The 19,145-nt window shown below is 27.9% G+C and overlaps 2 protein-coding genes and 1 long non-coding RNA gene across 3 annotated transcripts; 1 reads left to right on the top strand and 2 right to left on the bottom strand.

The window, feature by feature from the left end:
• Nucleotides 1–1,813: 1,813 nt before the first annotated feature.
• LOC119683389 lies at nucleotides 1,814–4,399 on the bottom strand. The gene is made up of 2 exons (XM_038097054.1): nucleotides 3,296–4,399; nucleotides 1,814–1,921 (listed from the first exon to the last, which is right to left on the bottom strand). The coding sequence occupies exons 1-2, from the start codon at nucleotides 4,397–4,399 to the stop codon at nucleotides 1,814–1,816; spliced, it is 1,212 nt and encodes a 403-aa protein (XP_037952982.1).
• A 6,375-nt stretch (nucleotides 4,400–10,774) lies between these two features.
• On the bottom strand, nucleotides 10,775–16,578 carry LOC119668849. The gene is made up of 3 exons (XM_038078512.1): nucleotides 16,500–16,578; nucleotides 11,996–13,113; nucleotides 10,775–11,124 (listed from the first exon to the last, which is right to left on the bottom strand). The coding sequence occupies exons 2-3, from the start codon at nucleotides 13,109–13,111 to the stop codon at nucleotides 11,020–11,022; spliced, it is 1,221 nt and encodes a 406-aa protein (XP_037934440.1). The 5' UTR covers nucleotides 13,112–13,113; nucleotides 16,500–16,578; the 3' UTR covers nucleotides 10,775–11,019.
• A 290-nt stretch (nucleotides 16,579–16,868) lies between these two features.
• Nucleotides 16,869–19,140, top strand: LOC119674555. Its single transcript, XR_005252204.1, has 3 exons — nucleotides 16,869–16,991; nucleotides 18,560–18,613; nucleotides 18,676–19,140. It is a non-coding gene; the product is annotated as an uncharacterized LOC119674555 (long non-coding RNA).
• The last annotated feature ends 5 nt before the right edge of the window (nucleotides 19,141–19,145 follow it).

Below are 19,145 nucleotides of genomic sequence, written 5' to 3'. Positions count from 1 at the left end.
TTTGTCCCTGGTGCTGCAGTAAACTATGTCTTAAAATTTCTTAATAATATACACACCTCAAGTAATGTGAACGTTTTAGTTTTCTCACCTAATATCGCCACATATATATCTCGTGGTTAGTTATTTTTATTTACATATCTACTTTGTTTTTGTAGTTGAACTAATATATAAAAACACATAACGTTTTAGCAATATTTTTTTTTTTTTTGGTTTAGGTTACAGGGATTACATACAAAATCATGTTTTAGTTGTAATGTACGTATAGAATTTAATCATTTTAATATACATTAAAAACTGTAACAATATAAAAAATATATATCTATTACAAATATTCGCTATATAAAAAATTATAAATAAAAATAAAAAAATTGTGCATTGTTTTGTACTTGGTTGTATAATACGATGGCGGTTTGAAAAGTCAGTGACTTTTTGCAATGATCTTATTTGATCTTATTAAAATCTGATTCTGATCTTGATAAAATCTGAAAATCTGATCTTATTAAAACAAATTTTTTCGGCAAATAAACATTTAGTCCATCCTTTTTCTAATTTTCTTATTTCCTCCAAATAATAGGTTATCTCAAAGCTCTCAAAATACGCGTTTGTTTCGATAAAAACTAAAATCTCTTACCGCCCAGCCATTTCCTTAGGTTTGGGAACAGAAAATAGTCGCAGGGGGCTAAATTTGGATAATATGCTGCATAGGGTAGCAGTTCGTATCCCAATTCGTGGATTTGGGATCGTAATGCTTAATCAACACACGAAATTCATTTTTTTCCATTTTCGTAAAAATTCACGAGATTGTCTGCTTTGAACGGCTATCAAACACCAACTGAACGACATAGCTTGCTCAAAATTAAAAAGTTGGTAGATTACAGCTGACGGCAGTACTGTTGCATTTGAAGTAACTGCGCGGGAAATTCAAAAAGCCACTGACTTATTAAACCGCCCTCGTATTTTATGTTTTCCTGAGAGTGTTTTTAATTTACAAAAACATATTACTTTATCGGAATCTTCTTACATTGATACATATAATTTCAGAAGATCTTTCAACAGATCATAAAGCTATATTATACAAAATATAAGTTATTAATCAGTTTTTTAAGTTAGTTATTTTTGTCTGAAAACTATATGAACTATATAAATATATAAAAGTTTTTTAAAAAAATTCTTATTTAAAAATATTAATAAAATAAAGATTTTGAATTACAGCTATTAGAATAAAATATATTATATGAAAAGTTTCTAATTTTATAACAGCCGCAATATTATTTATATGAGTATACATATTAAAGATTATTCGGAAAGTAACTTCGTTTTTTTGTTTTATGAAAATGAAAAATGATTTTCTTATAGTGAATAAATATTTTATTGAATTATATATAATCATTCTGATCAAATATCTTTTGCCATCTTTTTAATAGTTTCATGATTCCACGCTCATAAAATATTTATTATTTGATTTAGATAAATTTTTTATCTCTTCATTAAATGCAAAAGTTTTACCACTTAAGTAATTTTGTAAAGAATGAAATAAAAAATAATCAAGTGGTACCAGATTTATAGAATATGGTGGAAAAAGCAGTAGAAGCTTTTGGCAAGTTAAGAAATTTGTATGGATTCTCGCATTATTTTGAAATCAAACAAATATTTTCACATGCAAGCCTTGCTATACCACCTATCATAATATATCATGATTATGCGGCTTATTTGTGAAGAAGCCTCTGTTAGAAAAAACCGAAATTACTTTTCGAATAACCCAATAAATAAATATTATTATATAATATATATATATATATATATATATATTCCATTAATACAAATTTGGATCCATTTCAATACAAAATCCTTTGTAGGAAACTTCAGGCTTAATAAACTCATCTAATGTATATTGAAACAAAGGTGACAAGTCTTGGATATCCTGTAAAAAGAAAATAATATCTTTGATATTAAAGTTTTTATATTAAAGTTTGGAAGAATTTTTTTTAATTCAAATATGTCATAAAAATTGGAAAATAAAAATTGCAAACAATACGAAACGATAATAAGTAATAGTTTTAGGGCATACGTTTTAGAGTCACCATAAATCTACACAGATAAGTAAGTACTACTAACCATACATTACATAGAATATAATAACACATCCAATGGGCTTTTACAACAACAACAAATAATAACTGCAGTAGCATTGTATTGATTAGTTTCAGATAATGCATTTATTAGAGAATATTATTGAACCTTTAACTCTGATCAAATATGTTGAACAACAAGATACAAAAGTCAACTAAACTAAACTTAAGTGATTGATGTCTTGACAATTTTATATGTCGGTAATTTAAGTCTTCAACCGATTTTTTGCCATATGCAGAGTTATTGCGTTATTTATAAAAGCACACAATACACTTAACTTGGGGATCTATAGTAATCAGTAATCTACAGTAATATCTACCGTAATCAGTACATATTATTTATAAAATTTTGTGAAATGCAACTACATATTTTGAAATTATTACTACAAATATTTTTTAACCAACCAAATATTGTAGATATTTAGAAATAATGACAATATATGCAAATACATCATCTGACAACAAGAATAATAACAAAATAAGATCATTGCAAATTAATGTAGTTATCGCTCAATCACATTCTGTGAAATATCTGGGAATTCATCTAGATAGAAGGCTTCCGTGGACAAGTCATATTGAAGCCAAAAGATGTCAATTGAATCTTAAATATAAGTACTGACTTCTAAATTGCAACTCTAAACTCAGTCTCAGTCAATTTGGACTTATGTTATGGAACTGTGGTGTTCAGCGTGTAACACAAATATAGAAAAAACCCAGAGAGTACAAAATAAAATTCTCCGACAAGCTACGTGCGCCCTGTGGTATGTCAAAAATAAAAATCTACACAAAGATCTAAATTTACCAACTGTTGAAGTTATTCGCCAATATACACCTAAATTTCGAGAGAGACTCAAGTAGTCGCATCCAAATTCTCATGTTCAACAGTTATCTTCTGCAATTGCACCAAATCGCAGTAAAAGAAAAACCTTGATAAATATATATACCTAGCTCAATAGCATACATGTTAGTTTTTTTAAGATTTGCAAAATTATTGTCAATATACTATATAGATTTAATAACTAAACCGATGAAAGAAAAACCGTCAAAAAAAAAAAAATTAACATTCACCGCATTTTTAATAAAACTTCGATAATTACTGCATTCAATAAAAAATTACTAAAATACAAATGCAATGAAAAAAGTAACAGATACATTTCTTTACTTACATTAAATATACTCTTACATAAAGTTTTTCCTCCAAAATATACTTTTATCGGTTTGTGATTCATTCTGCCATTTATAATACCGTTCAATCTCTGAACAAATTCTTTATTAGTAATTTGGGTCCCATACAAGTTTAACACCTCCAGGGTATTACAACATCTAACAAAATTCAAAATTCCATATTCGGTTTCATACTTGCAATCAACAAAGTGAAATTCTCGTAATTTTCTATTACCTTGAGCAATATTTTCCATATTACTATCTTCCAAATCATCATCAAACAGATAAAGTTTCTCCAAGTTAACCATTTCTCGAAGTGAAGACACAATCGTATTTCTGCCCCAAAAACAATTATTAATATAAACTGCTTTGATTTTGTTTGTGAAATAATCCGCTAACTTTGATAGCAGATATTCAGTGTAGTCTCTAGTATAACAAGACAGTTTTCTTAAATTTATAAAACTTAGTAGAATATCCATAAACATGATTAAATGATGATCATCCATTGTTAATTCTTCTAATTTAGTACATTTTTTCATTTCTCTTAGATTTAAATCCAATGTGGTACTGTAACCATAAAATAAGATTGTTAATTTTTTTAGTTTTGATTTAGAGAAAACTGATGAAAGATGGCTTGTATGCAAGTACTCGCAGCAACTCAAATCTAAGTCCTCTAAATTCGTGAGAGAACCAATATATTTTCCTGTTATACGACTTTCTAAACAAAGTTTAGTTAAATTTGGGAAGCTCTTTGTTATCATCATTGTCACTTCATCCGATTCCCCTCTTTTCTTATGTGAGGTGCTACATGTTAATTCTGTCACTTTGGGATAAACAAACTTTTTTAGCGTTTCAATATTTGATTCACTTAATAAATTGAATTCAGCTTCTTCCAAGTTATGATGTATTTGGGAAAAATAAGAATCAATTTGTGTATCACTAAATTTATCGCATCGAATTGTAGTTTTTTTTGTGTTTCGGCGCCACAATCCTTCTATAATATTTTTAAATCTAATACAAACTGAAGTGTTTGAAATTTGTTCTTCAACGCTGATATATTTAAAAATTTCTTCGAGGCAGTAGTCATTTAAAATTAGTATATCCATATCTACAAATAGAAAAAAAATTACATATATAATGCTTTTATATGTGACCAATTAATTACATATTACAAATTGCGTTTAAATATTATATACCTATGTATGTACATTAAGACCGAAAAGCTTTCGGAAATTCTCATTTAAAATTCGCGCGCTGTATATTTTCCGATATTTTAAGTTTATGTAGTTTGGCAGCACTGTCCTTAATTACTATGCCAAAAATGAGCGCGATCTGTCAGACAGTTCGTTTACGGCAGCTGTTGAAACCAGTTCACCTCAGTAGGGCGTTGCGAAAAAAACAATGGAAAAAAATATTGAACAAAGAGTTTGCATCAAATTTTGTGTTTCGAACGAAATTTCGTGTGCAGAATCGTTGCGAATGCTACAAAAGGCTTATGGGGAATCAGTTTTATCGAAAACTCAAGTTTATGAGTGGTACAAAGCCTTCCAGGACGGTCGTACGACCGTCGAAGACATTTCGCAACGCACTACTGAGGTGAACTGGTTTCAACAGCTGCCGTAAACGAACTGTCTGACAGATCGAGCTCATTTTTGGCATAGTAATTAAGGACAGTGCTGCCAAACTACATAAACTTAAAATATCGAAAAATATACAGCGCGCGAATTTTAAATGAGAATTTCCGAAAACTTTTCAGTCTTAATGTATATTGCTCTAATAGTATGTTTCCACTAGCTTCGTTAGACCAGTTAACTTACTTGAAATTGCTTAAATTACTTGAATCTAAAGTAAGTTAACTGGTCTAACGAAGCCAGTGAAAACGTACTATAACCTTTCTCTCTCTCTCTAATATTATTTAAAACTATTATATATTTATTTTTAAAAAAATTTTTCTTGTCTTATAAATATTGCGAAAACCCTCATTTTAGTTTGATAGAAGCTTAGTAAGTTTTATTGTTTAGGGATCTTGACAAATATGTAGGATTGTGATTAGGAATTATGAGTTGAGTTACAAAGTTTCTGCAAAATAATAAATATTTATAAAGTGCCTGTTTCTACAGATTATACTATAAGAATATAAAAGACTCCGACATCGTTAGAGCTCAATGGCAGTAAAGATCATTAATCAATTTCTACCTATGTAGGACTATAAACGAAGGGACGTTCCAAGACGCCACCGATCGAGCTCACCGACCAAGTACCGTCCAGCACTTCTAAAAGGAACTACACAGACTGATTCGTGTGGGCTACAAGTGATTTCATATAAGAAGGAGTTCGGACCTAATTGAATGCATTTGAACGACGAAATGGTTTTTTAAAGGTAACATCCAAGGTTAAAATCTTAAGAGTTGGTTTCAGTTTTTGAACATGTTGGGTATTTAAAGAAAGCTTTTGATAATAACACCAATTAGAATATTTACTTTCTAGATGCACTAATGCCCCGAAACAAAAATAAGTTTCGAATTGCATCGGTAGTGTTTCGATTTTCATCATTTTTTAATTCATGCGTACAGACGGGACTCTGATTTTATTTCTTGTATGTCACATTTTTTAAAAGAAAATTTACATGTATTTAGTTTTTAGTTAAAAGGTGTGAGTTTACATTTGTCTTGTAAAGTGAGAAGGTAAATTGCTCCTTTATAAAGTATAAAAATGAGTTAAAAGCTAAAACAAACTTTCTTGAAACAATAGGTAAACATTTTAAAATGTTTTAAGCTTGGAGAAAAATCTGATGACATTAGTAAAATTCTGAGTTTAGTTCAAACTACTATAAGAACAATTTTTAATTGTGATCCGGACAAGATAAAGATGGAAAAGCTATCACACATTTACAGACCAAACAAGTTACAAAAAATATAAGTCCATTAGTTGTAAATATGGTGTCCCTTCTATCCATTTGGAGACAAAATCAGAATCAAAGAAGAACGCCATTTAAGCCAAATGTTAATTCAAAAAGAGGCTCTATAGATATTCAATGAGTTAAAAGGTAATTCTTTATCAACAAATGGTCAAAAACCAGAATATTGTTGAATTTGAATTGAACATTTAGCGAGCTCAGTGATCAATTAATTTTTAAATAGTAACTATTTTAAAGAATGAAATCAAGGGGAAAAGAAATCAGTGTGCACAAAAGAAAAATAATTATTAAACTATGGAAAGATGGAAAAAGTTTCCGAACAATTGGTGAAACTATTGAAAGAACGCATTCATCAGTCCAGCGCATAGTGGACAACTTCAACCGAAATTATAACATCTAAACCGCATCCTGGGCGTCCAAAAGTTTTATCAGAAAGCGAAAAATAATCCATATAATAAAGAACAACCCTCGTATTTCTTCTTCGAAAATTGTGAAATATGTAAATCAATCATTTAAAAAAAGTATTTGTGCTAATTTCACTTGTAAACAAATAAACGCGTATTGAATTTGCAAAGAAATAGATAAATAAACTTCCGGAGTTCTAGAAACAAGTGATATTTTCAGACGAAGGCAGGTACTGCATCTTTGGTATAAGAAGTCGTCAAATTGTGTTGCGGAAATCAGGAGCGGCGCTAGAGGAAAAAAATCTTGTTGGCACAGTTAAACAAGGCGGTGGTGGAGTTATGGTATGGGGTGCATGGTGGCTGATGGTGTAGGCCAGTTGGAATTAATAGAATCGACAATGAATAAATGGGGCTATATAAACATTTTAAAAAGAAATTTGAAATAAAGTGCAAATAATTTGGGCTTATTCACGACATTTTGGTTCCAACAAGACAATGACCCAAAACACACAACGGAAATTATTAAACTTTGACTTTTGCACAACGTTCAAGGCTGTTTTACACGCCTCCACAATCAACTGATCTCAATCCCATTGAGCATCTTTGGGATTTATTGGAAAAAAGAATTCGTCAGCATGTGATAACAAGTAAAGAGGCTTTGCGGATTACAATGCAAACAGAATGGGCGAAAATTACTGTTGAAGAAACTAAGAAGTTGGTTAATTCCATGCTAAACAGATTAAGTGAAGTTCTAAAACAGCGTGGGGACTCAACAAAGTATTAAATATAGCCTTATTTTTAATATTTCTACCAATTCTATCAGCTTTTTTATAACTATACGCAGACTTTATGAGGCCTATATTTACATGCAGGGACACTTTATTCCCGTTATCTCAAGAATGAACAAACGAATACAACTTTTGTCTTTTGCTATTTAAATTTTAGATTTCAAAGAATAGATATATGTAAAAATTTTAATTTTAAATATTTATTTATGTTGTGTCTCTTTATCACATATCTAAATTCGTAAGGTGTACGCAGACTTTATTGGCTGTGTGTATATTCATATAAACACAGATGTGTATATAAGTAAAATTGCTGCAAACTTTTATTATAATAAATTTAGTGAATATAATAAAACTTTTGCATCAAATACACTCTCGATCCCAATTCGTATGTACACTAATGTTTCAAAGGAGTCATTGCAAGAATAAATGCATAACTTAAGATACAAGTAGAAATTTATACCATGAAGTCTACTTGTCTAAAGGATACTAATAGATAAAGAACATCGTTAACACTCGATAAGTAAATAAGTACAACACTCTTGCAGAAGTCAGTAGGAAGAACCACTACAAACCAGAACTATCGACGATAGACGTTTTTGTAGTCGTCTGGAGTTTTGTACATAAAATCTATTTAACATAGATCCACTAGTAAAGGAAATATTAAAATTAGTAAAAAAAAAGATGATAAACCAAAAATTTTAAATTTTTAAACTCAAAAAACAGATGTTATAAATATTAAACCAATGTTGACAAGCACAAAATGGTGAAGTAATCAGCAGAAAACAAACTCCGAAATAATTTACAGCGTCAAAAAAATATATAAACAAACATATATAAATAAAATTAAGGATTTATAATATTAAATGTGCATCTAAATTTATTTATAGCACGTATTAACAATACGCTTGTAATTCATAATCAGTATATTTATTATGTATGTGTGTATATCGATACACTGCAGCTGTTATTACTCAAATTTCATGCCTTGTTTTGACTGTTCATTTTGTTTACAAACAATTCATCTGCTTTACTCACAGTACCGGTAAAATGTGTGAGCATTTATTTACACACACATATACATACATACATACCTGCTTTTTATAATAAAATAATATTGCCTTAACCTTACTAGTTAAGAAAGTAATATTAAACACTAAATTGTATAATTTCATAATAAATTTTCTTAACTTGTCATATGTCCTTACGTATGTCTTTTTCTGAAATAAAAATCTTAAACCCGAAAATATTTACAGTAGAGTCAGGTATCACTTTATATACATATAAAACTCTGTGTGTTTACAGCTTGACTTTTTTGTTAAAATTTTAATATTTTTGTTTATATGCGGATATACAATATGGCAATAAAAACTTGTGAATAAAAACTTGTGCATATTTTGTTATTAATTTTGTAAATTACCTTTTGAGTTATATAAAAATTATATAATAAAATTTATAAAAAACAGGATCTTTAACCAAATTCAAATTTAAGATACCAAATTTAAGATACCAAATATTAAAATAAACCAAATAGTTCACAACGCAATTTTAGACTACAATGGGATAGCGTCGAAAGAAAACGCCAAATATGTTATTTGTCTCTTGTCTTACTTATTGCATTACATATGGTCTCTTTTTCTCTTTTAAACACTAGTTGTGAATGACATAATAGCACTCTATGCTAATATATCGACAACGTTCCTTGTTTAGGTGGTGAATACAGACATAAAACTCATCATGGTGAATATATGTCAATTAACAGGTGTGTGATATGGTGAGGTCAATTTAGAATTTTCAATTTTAAAACCTTTTTTAACAAAAAAAAAATATAAAATATATGATATATTATAAATATATGAAATAAAATATATTTATTTCTGTAGTTAAACACATTTTAGTCAAACACATTTTATTAGCACATGAAAATGTTTTTTTTTTAATATACCACTTATTATTGTGTGATCTTTGTTATTTATAACTTGATCCTTATAACGATATAAGTCGTATATTAGTAAGAAAGGCGTATTTTAAATATTTTAACGAATTACAAAAAAATTGACGAAACGAGTACGCTTAAAGAAAATATTCAAGTGTAATATATCTGAATAGCCAAGTATATCATTAAAGCAAGACGTATACCAATTTATAGTCCATTAAATATCCTTTAATTTGTTACACAATACTCATTCGTACTTAAATTTGTTCAGATGTTATTGCGGTTCAAAATAGGTTTTTTTAAAAATTTTTAAATATTTGTTTCCTTTTTATTTCAAAAAATTATTAAAATGTTTTTTGCTTATTCATCATATATCAATACCTCATCTTAAAACATTTTTGCAAAAAGTTTCCAATTAAAATGATATTTTCAATTAAAAATTCATAGCTACTTCGATCGATGAGAGAAATTTTTGTGCGGAACACACACATTTTTCGGTAGTCCAAATTTTTATTCCAAATGCGAAAAATAAATGACAAAACAGATCTTCAGTTTCCACTATTTGATTAATTCGCACACAAGCATATTTGTGGAATATGCAGTGGTCATATATTTGCTCCAGATGATGCTCACTATTTATGTCTTCACGTTAATTTTTAAACCATAAACTTGGGTCCTTAATCCAAAAGATTCAGTAAAAGATAGATAACAAAAACATACTGTTCTATCACATGCAATAACTGTGCGTCTATTTGTTCTATTATCATGCAGGTTTGACAATACATTATCAATAGATAGTTTCATTTCAAATACTTATTCGTAATCAAGCGGTTCATATATATATTATATACAGTCAGCTTGATCAAGACTTTTTAAAAATAAGTATTTGTAATGAAACTATCTATTGACAATGTGTGAAACTTGCATGATAATAGGATAAATAGACGCAAAGAAAGTATATATATATACTTTCCAATATATATATTTACTAATACGTTATTGTAGATTACAGTAGCTCAATAAACTCCAAAAAATATTTAACTCTGTTTTTAATAAATTTAAACAATACAAAACATATTTTAAATATTTTTATTAGTAAAAATGTATAAATATTAAATTACATTATTAAATTAAAAATAAAAGGAAATGTATAAAATACTTTTTACTTCATAATATTTGGTTCAAGAATTTTTGTTTATTTTTATTTACTTACTAATATTGATTTAGATAATTTAAAAGCGTATAACATTTCAGTGATAGTATATCAAATTGACGTATATTAAATAAATTAAAAATTAAAATAATCGAAGTAAATTATTTCAGTCTAAAAACAATAAAAAAAGAAAACAAAAACATTTTATAACATGAAATCAATTTTTATATATGGTGATAAATGTTATTATCTTTAAAAATCTAAGCATCACAATTATGACAATACAAATGAGGAGTACATATGTTTCTTATAGAATAATAAAATTTCTGTGCAAAATCGCGAGTATTTAAAAATTTTGCTTTAAAAGCAATAACAAATCAAATTAAATTTTTTAACAACATTAATAATAAAAGTGTCTAATTTGCAAATCTTAGCAGGAATATAATGTTTTATATGAATGCAATTTTAGTGTGAACGTGATATTTTATTCTAATGTATAAATAAATACTTTGTCTGTTAATTAATTTGGTCTCATTTATCATTTGGATCCCACTCAAGGGAATATCCTTTAAATGGTAGTGGTTTTTCAATTGACTCAAATGAAAATTGTATCATAGGTGATAAATCCATGACATTCTGAAAATATAGAATATATATACAGAAATTTTAATTATCAATATTATTCATTATAATAATTTATTTTAAAAGCATTTAAAATTTTTATAACAAAATTTATTCTCTTTATAATACTTACTGCTAAGTGTGTAACCTATACATATTTGAGATGTCTCAATTGCACATTGAGTTCGGTAAATAAGCTATTCATAACCTATTACTCTCTAACAATACCAAATAGAGTTAAGCCTCTATGTATATTGTATTAAGCACATAAGAAGTGCTTAATACTCTATACCTAAGGTATACCCACTATACATTTCTTAAAGAAATCTTAAAGTCTAGGGAATTTGAAAAAGATCTTCTAACCTGGTGCAGACACACAGTGTTGATAGCACTAGGTAAATAGCATTAATGATGATTGATTATGAAGCAGTATTTAATACCTATTCACACTTTCTAGTTGTTATATGCATATAAGCATTTTTAAGGCTAATGAAACCTTTATTCGACATTTGCTTATAAAAATGTCAGCATTTCTCATCAGAGACGAATTACACTATGAATAAAGGTTAATCTTATATGTTAAAATACAATTGTTAAGAAATAAATCGTTTCATGCTCTGTAATGAAACATTGCTATAAAAACTAAAATTAATAGTCAGATTTGAGCATAGGTATATATTTAAGACTACAATTGTACCTACAGTCTGTCATTTAGTATAAAACTTCGATAGTCAAATTAAAACTCATGTAATATTAAGACATATAGAAACACATGACAGATTCGCTTCAATTAACTTAGATTTTATCATTTTAAAAAATTAATTGATTGAAAATCAAATATCAGAATAGAATATATAATAAATTTTTTACTTTATTTGATACTTACTTTAATAAACTCCACAGATGCGGTCGTTTTTGTGCAGTATACTCTTAGTGGTTTTTCTGGACATTTCGCACTAATGATATCATTCAATTCTTTAATAAAGCTATTACTTAATTCAGTTTCAGATATGCTTAACACTTCTAAGTTGAAATATTTAACAAAATTTAATAGACCATTTTTGGTTTGGAATACGCAATTATCAATATGAAGTTCTCTCAAATTTTGCAGATCCTTAGCGAGCCATTCCATTTCATAATCGTAGAAACTAGCACCATATACGTATAGTTTTTCCAAATTGACCATATTTTTAAGTAAATAAAACATCATGCTATAGGAGAAACAGTGATTCAGTGCAATTTTTTTCAATTTCGTTTCAATTTCATAAGGCAATCTTAGTGTAAAATCCTCACTGGAATAACAGGTAATTTTTCGCAAATTTGCCATATTAGGTAAAATATCAACTAGTAATTTTAGATGATAATAATCTATAATAACTTCTTCTAGAGTAGTACAGCGTACAATATTATCTATTTCGAAATCAAAATATTTTTTTCCAAAATATAAAAAAGTTAATTTTTTCAATTTAACGCTAGTAAATATTCGAGAAAGATATTTTGCTTCCAAAAATTTGCAACCGCTTAGATTTAAATCTTCCAAAAACGGTAAAGAATCAATGTATTTGCCTGTTATATCACTTCTTATACTAAGTTTTGTTAAATTTGGAAAACTCATTCCAAACATTTTTGCCAATTCATCCTTATTATAAGCTTGAGATGTTGAAATTTGTTCATTCTCATCTATAGTACTACAAGATAATTCTTTCACATTGGGAAAAACAAACTTATTTATGCTCTTAATGTTTTCATCATTAAATATTCTTATATCCATTTTTGTGATAATGTATTGGATTTGAAACAAATAGTCCTCGAATTTTTTTCTTTTTATGGCATAAGTTTTGAACATATTACATCGAATTCTAGATAATGTATTACGATGCCACAACGCTTCTATAATTTTTTTAAATCTTCTGCAAACCAAAATATTTATAATCTGCTCTTCCGCGCCGAGGCACTTAAAAATTTCCTCCAGGCAATCATCATTTAACATTAAAATGTTCATGTCTGCAAACAAAAATCAAATTACAGTTTACAAGTAATTTTCAAATTTTCCAAATTTTTCCAAATTTAGGAAAAAAATTCCGAATAAAAAAAAAAATGAAAATGCTGGTTTAACTATCAGAGAATTCATTACTCTTTATACAGAAATTGGGAATTCTCTAACAGAAATGAAAATCATAACTTTTGTAAATGCCTGCTATAAAAAAAAACATCCGATTAGTAAAATATCAAGCTCTTAAATTATAAACAAATTTGTTGCGATCGATTCCAATTTTTTATAAATGCAAAAATAAATTTTTAATTATTGAAGTCGAAAGAAATTAAAGAAGAGAAGACTCAACGATATGCAGGCAACTGTATTCAATCTGGCCACGTTCCGATAAAAGGAAATTCAAAATCCTCATTGAGTTACCCCGTAAAGATATCAGTCTTTTAGTAGGTTTACTTACAGGTCACTAAAAACTAGGGAACCATGCTAGAAGATTAGGTCTCCCTCTCCATCAAATCTATCGCAGCTGTGCGGAAGGCGATGACAGTGCCTCTCATCTACTTTTTTTGCCCAGCTTATGCACGGCGGCGACTCAATACTTTAGGAGCCCCTTTCTTGAGGATCTTGCCCAATTACAGAACCTGACACTAAATAGTATTTTAGACTTCGTCAAAGGTTCTATGTGGTTTTAAACCGAGTTTTTCCTATATAAACGGTAACACAATAGGCAAATAGGCCTAAGTGAATTCACTAGGGATCCCCGGTATAACCTAACCTAACCGAAATTCGAAAGAAATGAAACCACCAGAGCGCCTTATACAAAAAATTGTAGTTGAACATTAACTTCTTTAGGAGCTATATCTAAATTTGACATGATAAAACGATTGAATATATGTTACAACTAAAGGAGCGGTTTTTATAAAAATATATCTATACCTTCAGTTTACATAGTAACTATGAGACGTTATAAACCAATATTAAATATATCAGCGCATAGCAAGCTACGATCATTGTGAGTAAAATTAATCAATAAACTATATGTCAAAAGTAAATTTCAGGACTGCGTTCTTCAAAATTTATTGTTTATTTATATATTGTTTAAACAATAGATACTCATTTCGCATTGAAAGTACAAAATTTTAGAAAAATTTTAGTCATAACCATTAATATCTACTTTTATTTGGAAAGATTATGGAACCATATCTTTAGAGAAAGAATGTTACACGATTCACACCTAAATTGGGCTACCGTTTTTTAATACGCAATTTATTTAAATTTAATTGCTTCTAAAAAACGAGTTATATAATATTTATATATACAATTATATTATGGACCTATTACATTTATAAATTTTATAATTATAAATAAAAACTTTTTACTTATTGTAAACACGTACGAAAAATAATAATCAATTCCACAATAAGACTGTGATATCGTATAAGAGTTGCAATTACATTGCATCTATATTATTCGAGTCAAATATTTTGCAATATTTCAAATAGAGTAAAGTAAAATAGAGTAGAATTCATAAACGTAGACATTAAGAAGATCAAAGTTATACAATTTTACTTTATAAAAACAGATGAGCAAAAAAAAATGGTCAACAAATCATGAATCTAAAAAGAGTTGATGTACACGACAACACATACACATGTCCGAAATTTCAACATAATAGACCAATCATCGATCCCTCAGAGATCCGCATTAATATTTCTTAGTTTATTACATTCACAACCAGCATAGAAAAAAATTTGCATGTGGACACAGTAGAAGTTTTCATACCTTAACACTAACATATATTATTGTTTAAGATATTAGGGGGAAAATAATTTCTATATTTTAAGATATTTAGGGATTTTGAAACGCTTTGAAGACTTTCATTAAGTTGTAACAATAAGATAGTTGATTTTACTTAAAAAACTTGTTGAACTAATTTTAAATATTAAATGTTTACTTATTTGTTGATGTGTATATTCGTATTGAAATCTTCAAAAAGCTAGTATATATTTTTTCGACTCTTTTCATTGCTTCGGATATAGTTCGAAGCAATAAGTGCAGCCCCATAGGCCGCACTTAACTACAGAAATAGTAGAAATCTTTAATAAACATTTTTATCGCATAAAAGCATTTATTATGCTATACATATATTAGTTTATTGAGTTTTAATAGTTTTAACAAAGTTTTATTATTAATTAAAGTTATATATAAAGCAAACTTTATAACACATAACCTTTAAAAATTAACTTTAATTAATATAAAAAATTCGGTTTCTATTCAGTATAAACAAATGAAGTATAAAAAAATTCGGTTCCTATTCAATCGCGCATCCAAGCATAAACAAATGCTTAAGAAGACTGAAAATATGGTAGCCGGAACGCATATCCAATACTGATCTCTGGGAACGCATGGAACACGCACAAACTGTCACTGAAATCAAAAGAAGAAAATGGAAGTGGATTGGCCACACGCTCAGGAAAACATCATCATGCATAACAAAGCAAGCTCTATGCTGGAGTCCATAAGACAGCCGCCAGCATGGTGCCGCAACTAAGAAATGACAAAGAACAGTGGACTAGGACCTTCAAGACGCACAGTACCTGGAACCAAATCACGAAAGATGCAGACAACAGAATAAGATTTAGAGGAATTGTTGAGGCACTATGCTCCACTTAGGAGAGAAGGACAGCGGAAAGTAAGTAATACAAATTATATTAACAACAAATTAATTAGTTTATTTAAGTTATTTTACAAGGTAAACAATTCTATAAAAAAAGATAGAAAACATCTAAGAAACAAAAACCGAGAAGCTGAAAGAAAACTGATTTGCACAAATCAATCTTTACATTAATTCAATTCTCGTATAGAGAAGCAATTAATCACAACAAATTATTTTTACTGAGTTTGCTGCACAATATAAATAAAATAACTGTCAGCTGCCACACAATTAAAACTACAACTTAAACTGCTTTGGAGTCGCATCACAATTGCATCGCTCTGATACACAAATAGCTTTAATATTCTAGTTTAATTATATTAACCTTATATTTATAATTATGTTGGCAAGACTAATCAATACGTAAAATCTTCCTAACATATAACTTCGGTTTTTAACTGTAGGTGGCCTGAAAAAGCAACTTAATAGTTTGATAAGGGTTGAAACTTTTTAAGTTTTTTAATAAAACAATGGCTTAAAGAATTTAAATTTTTCAGTTGCAGTCTAGATTATTTTTTCTTGTTGCTTTTGTTTACATTTGCTCTTAAATTGTATGCGGGACCGGCAATAATTACATGTTAACAATGTGCTTCTTAATAATTCTAACCCCTTGCAAATTTAACAAATATAGTACGCCAAGTAATTATTTTCAATTGATTAATGTAACAATTTAAATAGAAGTCTTACTTTGATCGCAAATTCCAATTTCATTATGTTTTCGTTTTTTATGACGTAAAAGGAAACAAAACAAATATGAAAAAAAATGTTTTATACGATCCATTGTTAAAGCTTAAAAATAAAGACACGCACTTTTTAATTTATTTGATTTATGTATTTATATATTTTATTGAATCTTTAAAACTACCAACGTTAATTCTCTATGCTGTTAATTATTTACAACAAATAAACGTTCATATTAATATTTCGTACTATTTAAGAAGAATAATATTGAAAGTAAACGGCAAATGTCAAAATTTTCTTTGCCTTTTGTGTTTATTCTTATTAAATATTAGTCTGGTTATCTCTTTCTTACACTGAGTGCAATACACCATTTAGATTATAACAAAGAAAATGTAGGAATATATATTTTATTGTCTGTTAGTTTTGTTTAACAATCACGTAGTAAATTCAGTAGTGTTAATAGGATTTATTTTTGCGCACAACATGCTAAGATTTTTGGTAAGTTCTGAATTTACTAAAGATGTTTAAAGAAAAATTAAATATAACTAGTGGTATTGTGTATACAATGGTTCAACGTAAAAATTAGATTCCGAGTTATAACTAAATAGACGTTAAAATTATTATTATATAATTAATTTAATTTAAAAGTTATTTGCAAAAAAGTCCAAAATTGTGAAATGAAAATAAAACCATTAAAATGGCTTTATATTTATATATAAATATTAAAGATATATATTAAATATGGCCTCCGTTTTTTCTTTTTGTTTTACTGTTAAATTTTTATATAAATAATTAATTTTCCCAGAAATATTTTCTAAAATAATTACAAGAAACAGTTTTCAATTCATATTAATTTTGTTATAATCACTATTGACTGTAGTTTTTAATTTCTTTGCAACTGTGTAAAAAAATTATCTATCAAAAAACTGCAGATAAGCATGAATGGTCAAAAACAAAAAAAAAAATAAACGGAGAAAGTAAGGAATAATAGTCTTAGGCGCGTGACGTCACGATTCCATATGATTTATTTTGTTGTTGTTTTGATAAGGCATTTTTCTGTTTATAAAAAAAAATCAAATATTGATAAATAATTAATTTCGACATTAAATAAAATTTTTACTCATCCAAATAATTTTTTTGGTATATTTTTCATAAATTGCGGCAAGGCTATAAGTAGTCTTTTTACTTTAATCTCAATAAACAATTATTTTTTTTTTTTCATTTGTGGTTGTTAAGATGAGTGTTTACATAACTCATAAGACCGTGTGTGGCTCCAGAAAGAAGTGACCGCTTTTTAAGCCAATTTATGTGATTTTTTAAAATTTATATAAATTGCTTTACGGTCACTTTAAAATAATTTTTCAATTTAATGAAATTGCATTACACATGAAGATGATTTGTGTAATAAAGCAACCATATCTTGAACGACTATATAATATTTTACAATCATGTTAAAACCCTCTTCGATTTAGTAATAATACGTCACACACCTGTTTCCAAAATGGCCTAATGGTTTCATGAGAAACTAACTACCTCTAATGGATTTTATGTGTGTTCTATATATTATTTTGCAAACGTCTTAGAACCCACTACATCCCCAAAAACACTTTATAATTGAATTTCCAGTTTTCAAAAACTTTATTTAATATTTGCTCGCATAATTTAAAAGAAATTTTTTTCCTTTGATTTCAAGCAAGTTTTCTAGCTTATAAAAGGTCCATGGTTTAATTTTCCACGATGCAATTGTATAGTGGCTACTATATAGTTTTTATACTGACCAATATTCAACTAACTGAAAATAATTTCTGATTTTCTAATTTAATTAATTAAGTATTTGATGTTCATTATGTGAAAAATAAATCACTATTAATTAGCATGTGTCATCTAGAACAGGATTTAGATCGCTGCTGACGTTGAAGATTAGTATTTCGTTCTGGTAACAAATCAATTTTTTTTTCTAGCTTCCCTATTATGAAACACTGTTCTAGAGTATTTATATAGATTGTCGAGTTTTGTAATTATATAATTATTTACTTTCAAATTATTAAAAAATCTTTTCTTTATAGTTAACGTTAAGTGTTGGCATCTACACTGGTATATATATTAGCCAAAACTATGATGTAAGTTATATTTTTTTGTATAAATAAAAAAATCAAATAATTAATTTACTAAATTTTTTCAGGTACCACGAGTAGATGAACCATCTAAAATTATTGACAAAATAAAAGAATATGCTGACGATCATCGTAAAAAGTAATTTTCTTAAAGAGCATTTATTTTTTACATATAAGAACCATAAAAAATTACCTCATTAACATCATGTGCGTCAATCTTAATCTTGATCGATCTAAATGAGTCATAAGATATACACGATGGGCCACGTTTCTTCTACAACTACAAAATCTGCTAATGATAATACGGGGTTGTACTTTGAATGTTATAATTGCTTCATGAATATAAATCAGAGCACAAAGATATAATTTGAAATAATCGGGACCATCGTTGTACCGGAAGTATATGATGTTTAATAGATCTACTTTAAATTTAAGGAGACTAGAAAAAATAATAAACACAACTTAAACTCTTCTGAATATTTTGTGAGAACTACAAATAAAATTTAGAAATGTTATAATAATCTTGCTCAATATGGAA

Source organism: Teleopsis dalmanni, chromosome 1, assembly GCF_002237135.1.
Source record: "Teleopsis dalmanni isolate 2A chromosome 1, ASM223713v2, whole genome shotgun sequence".
In the NCBI taxonomy this organism is placed as follows: domain Eukaryota; kingdom Metazoa; phylum Arthropoda; class Insecta; order Diptera; family Diopsidae; genus Teleopsis; species Teleopsis dalmanni.
The sequence above is the reverse complement of the archived record's forward strand: the minus strand, read 5'-3'. Positions and strand labels throughout refer to the sequence as shown.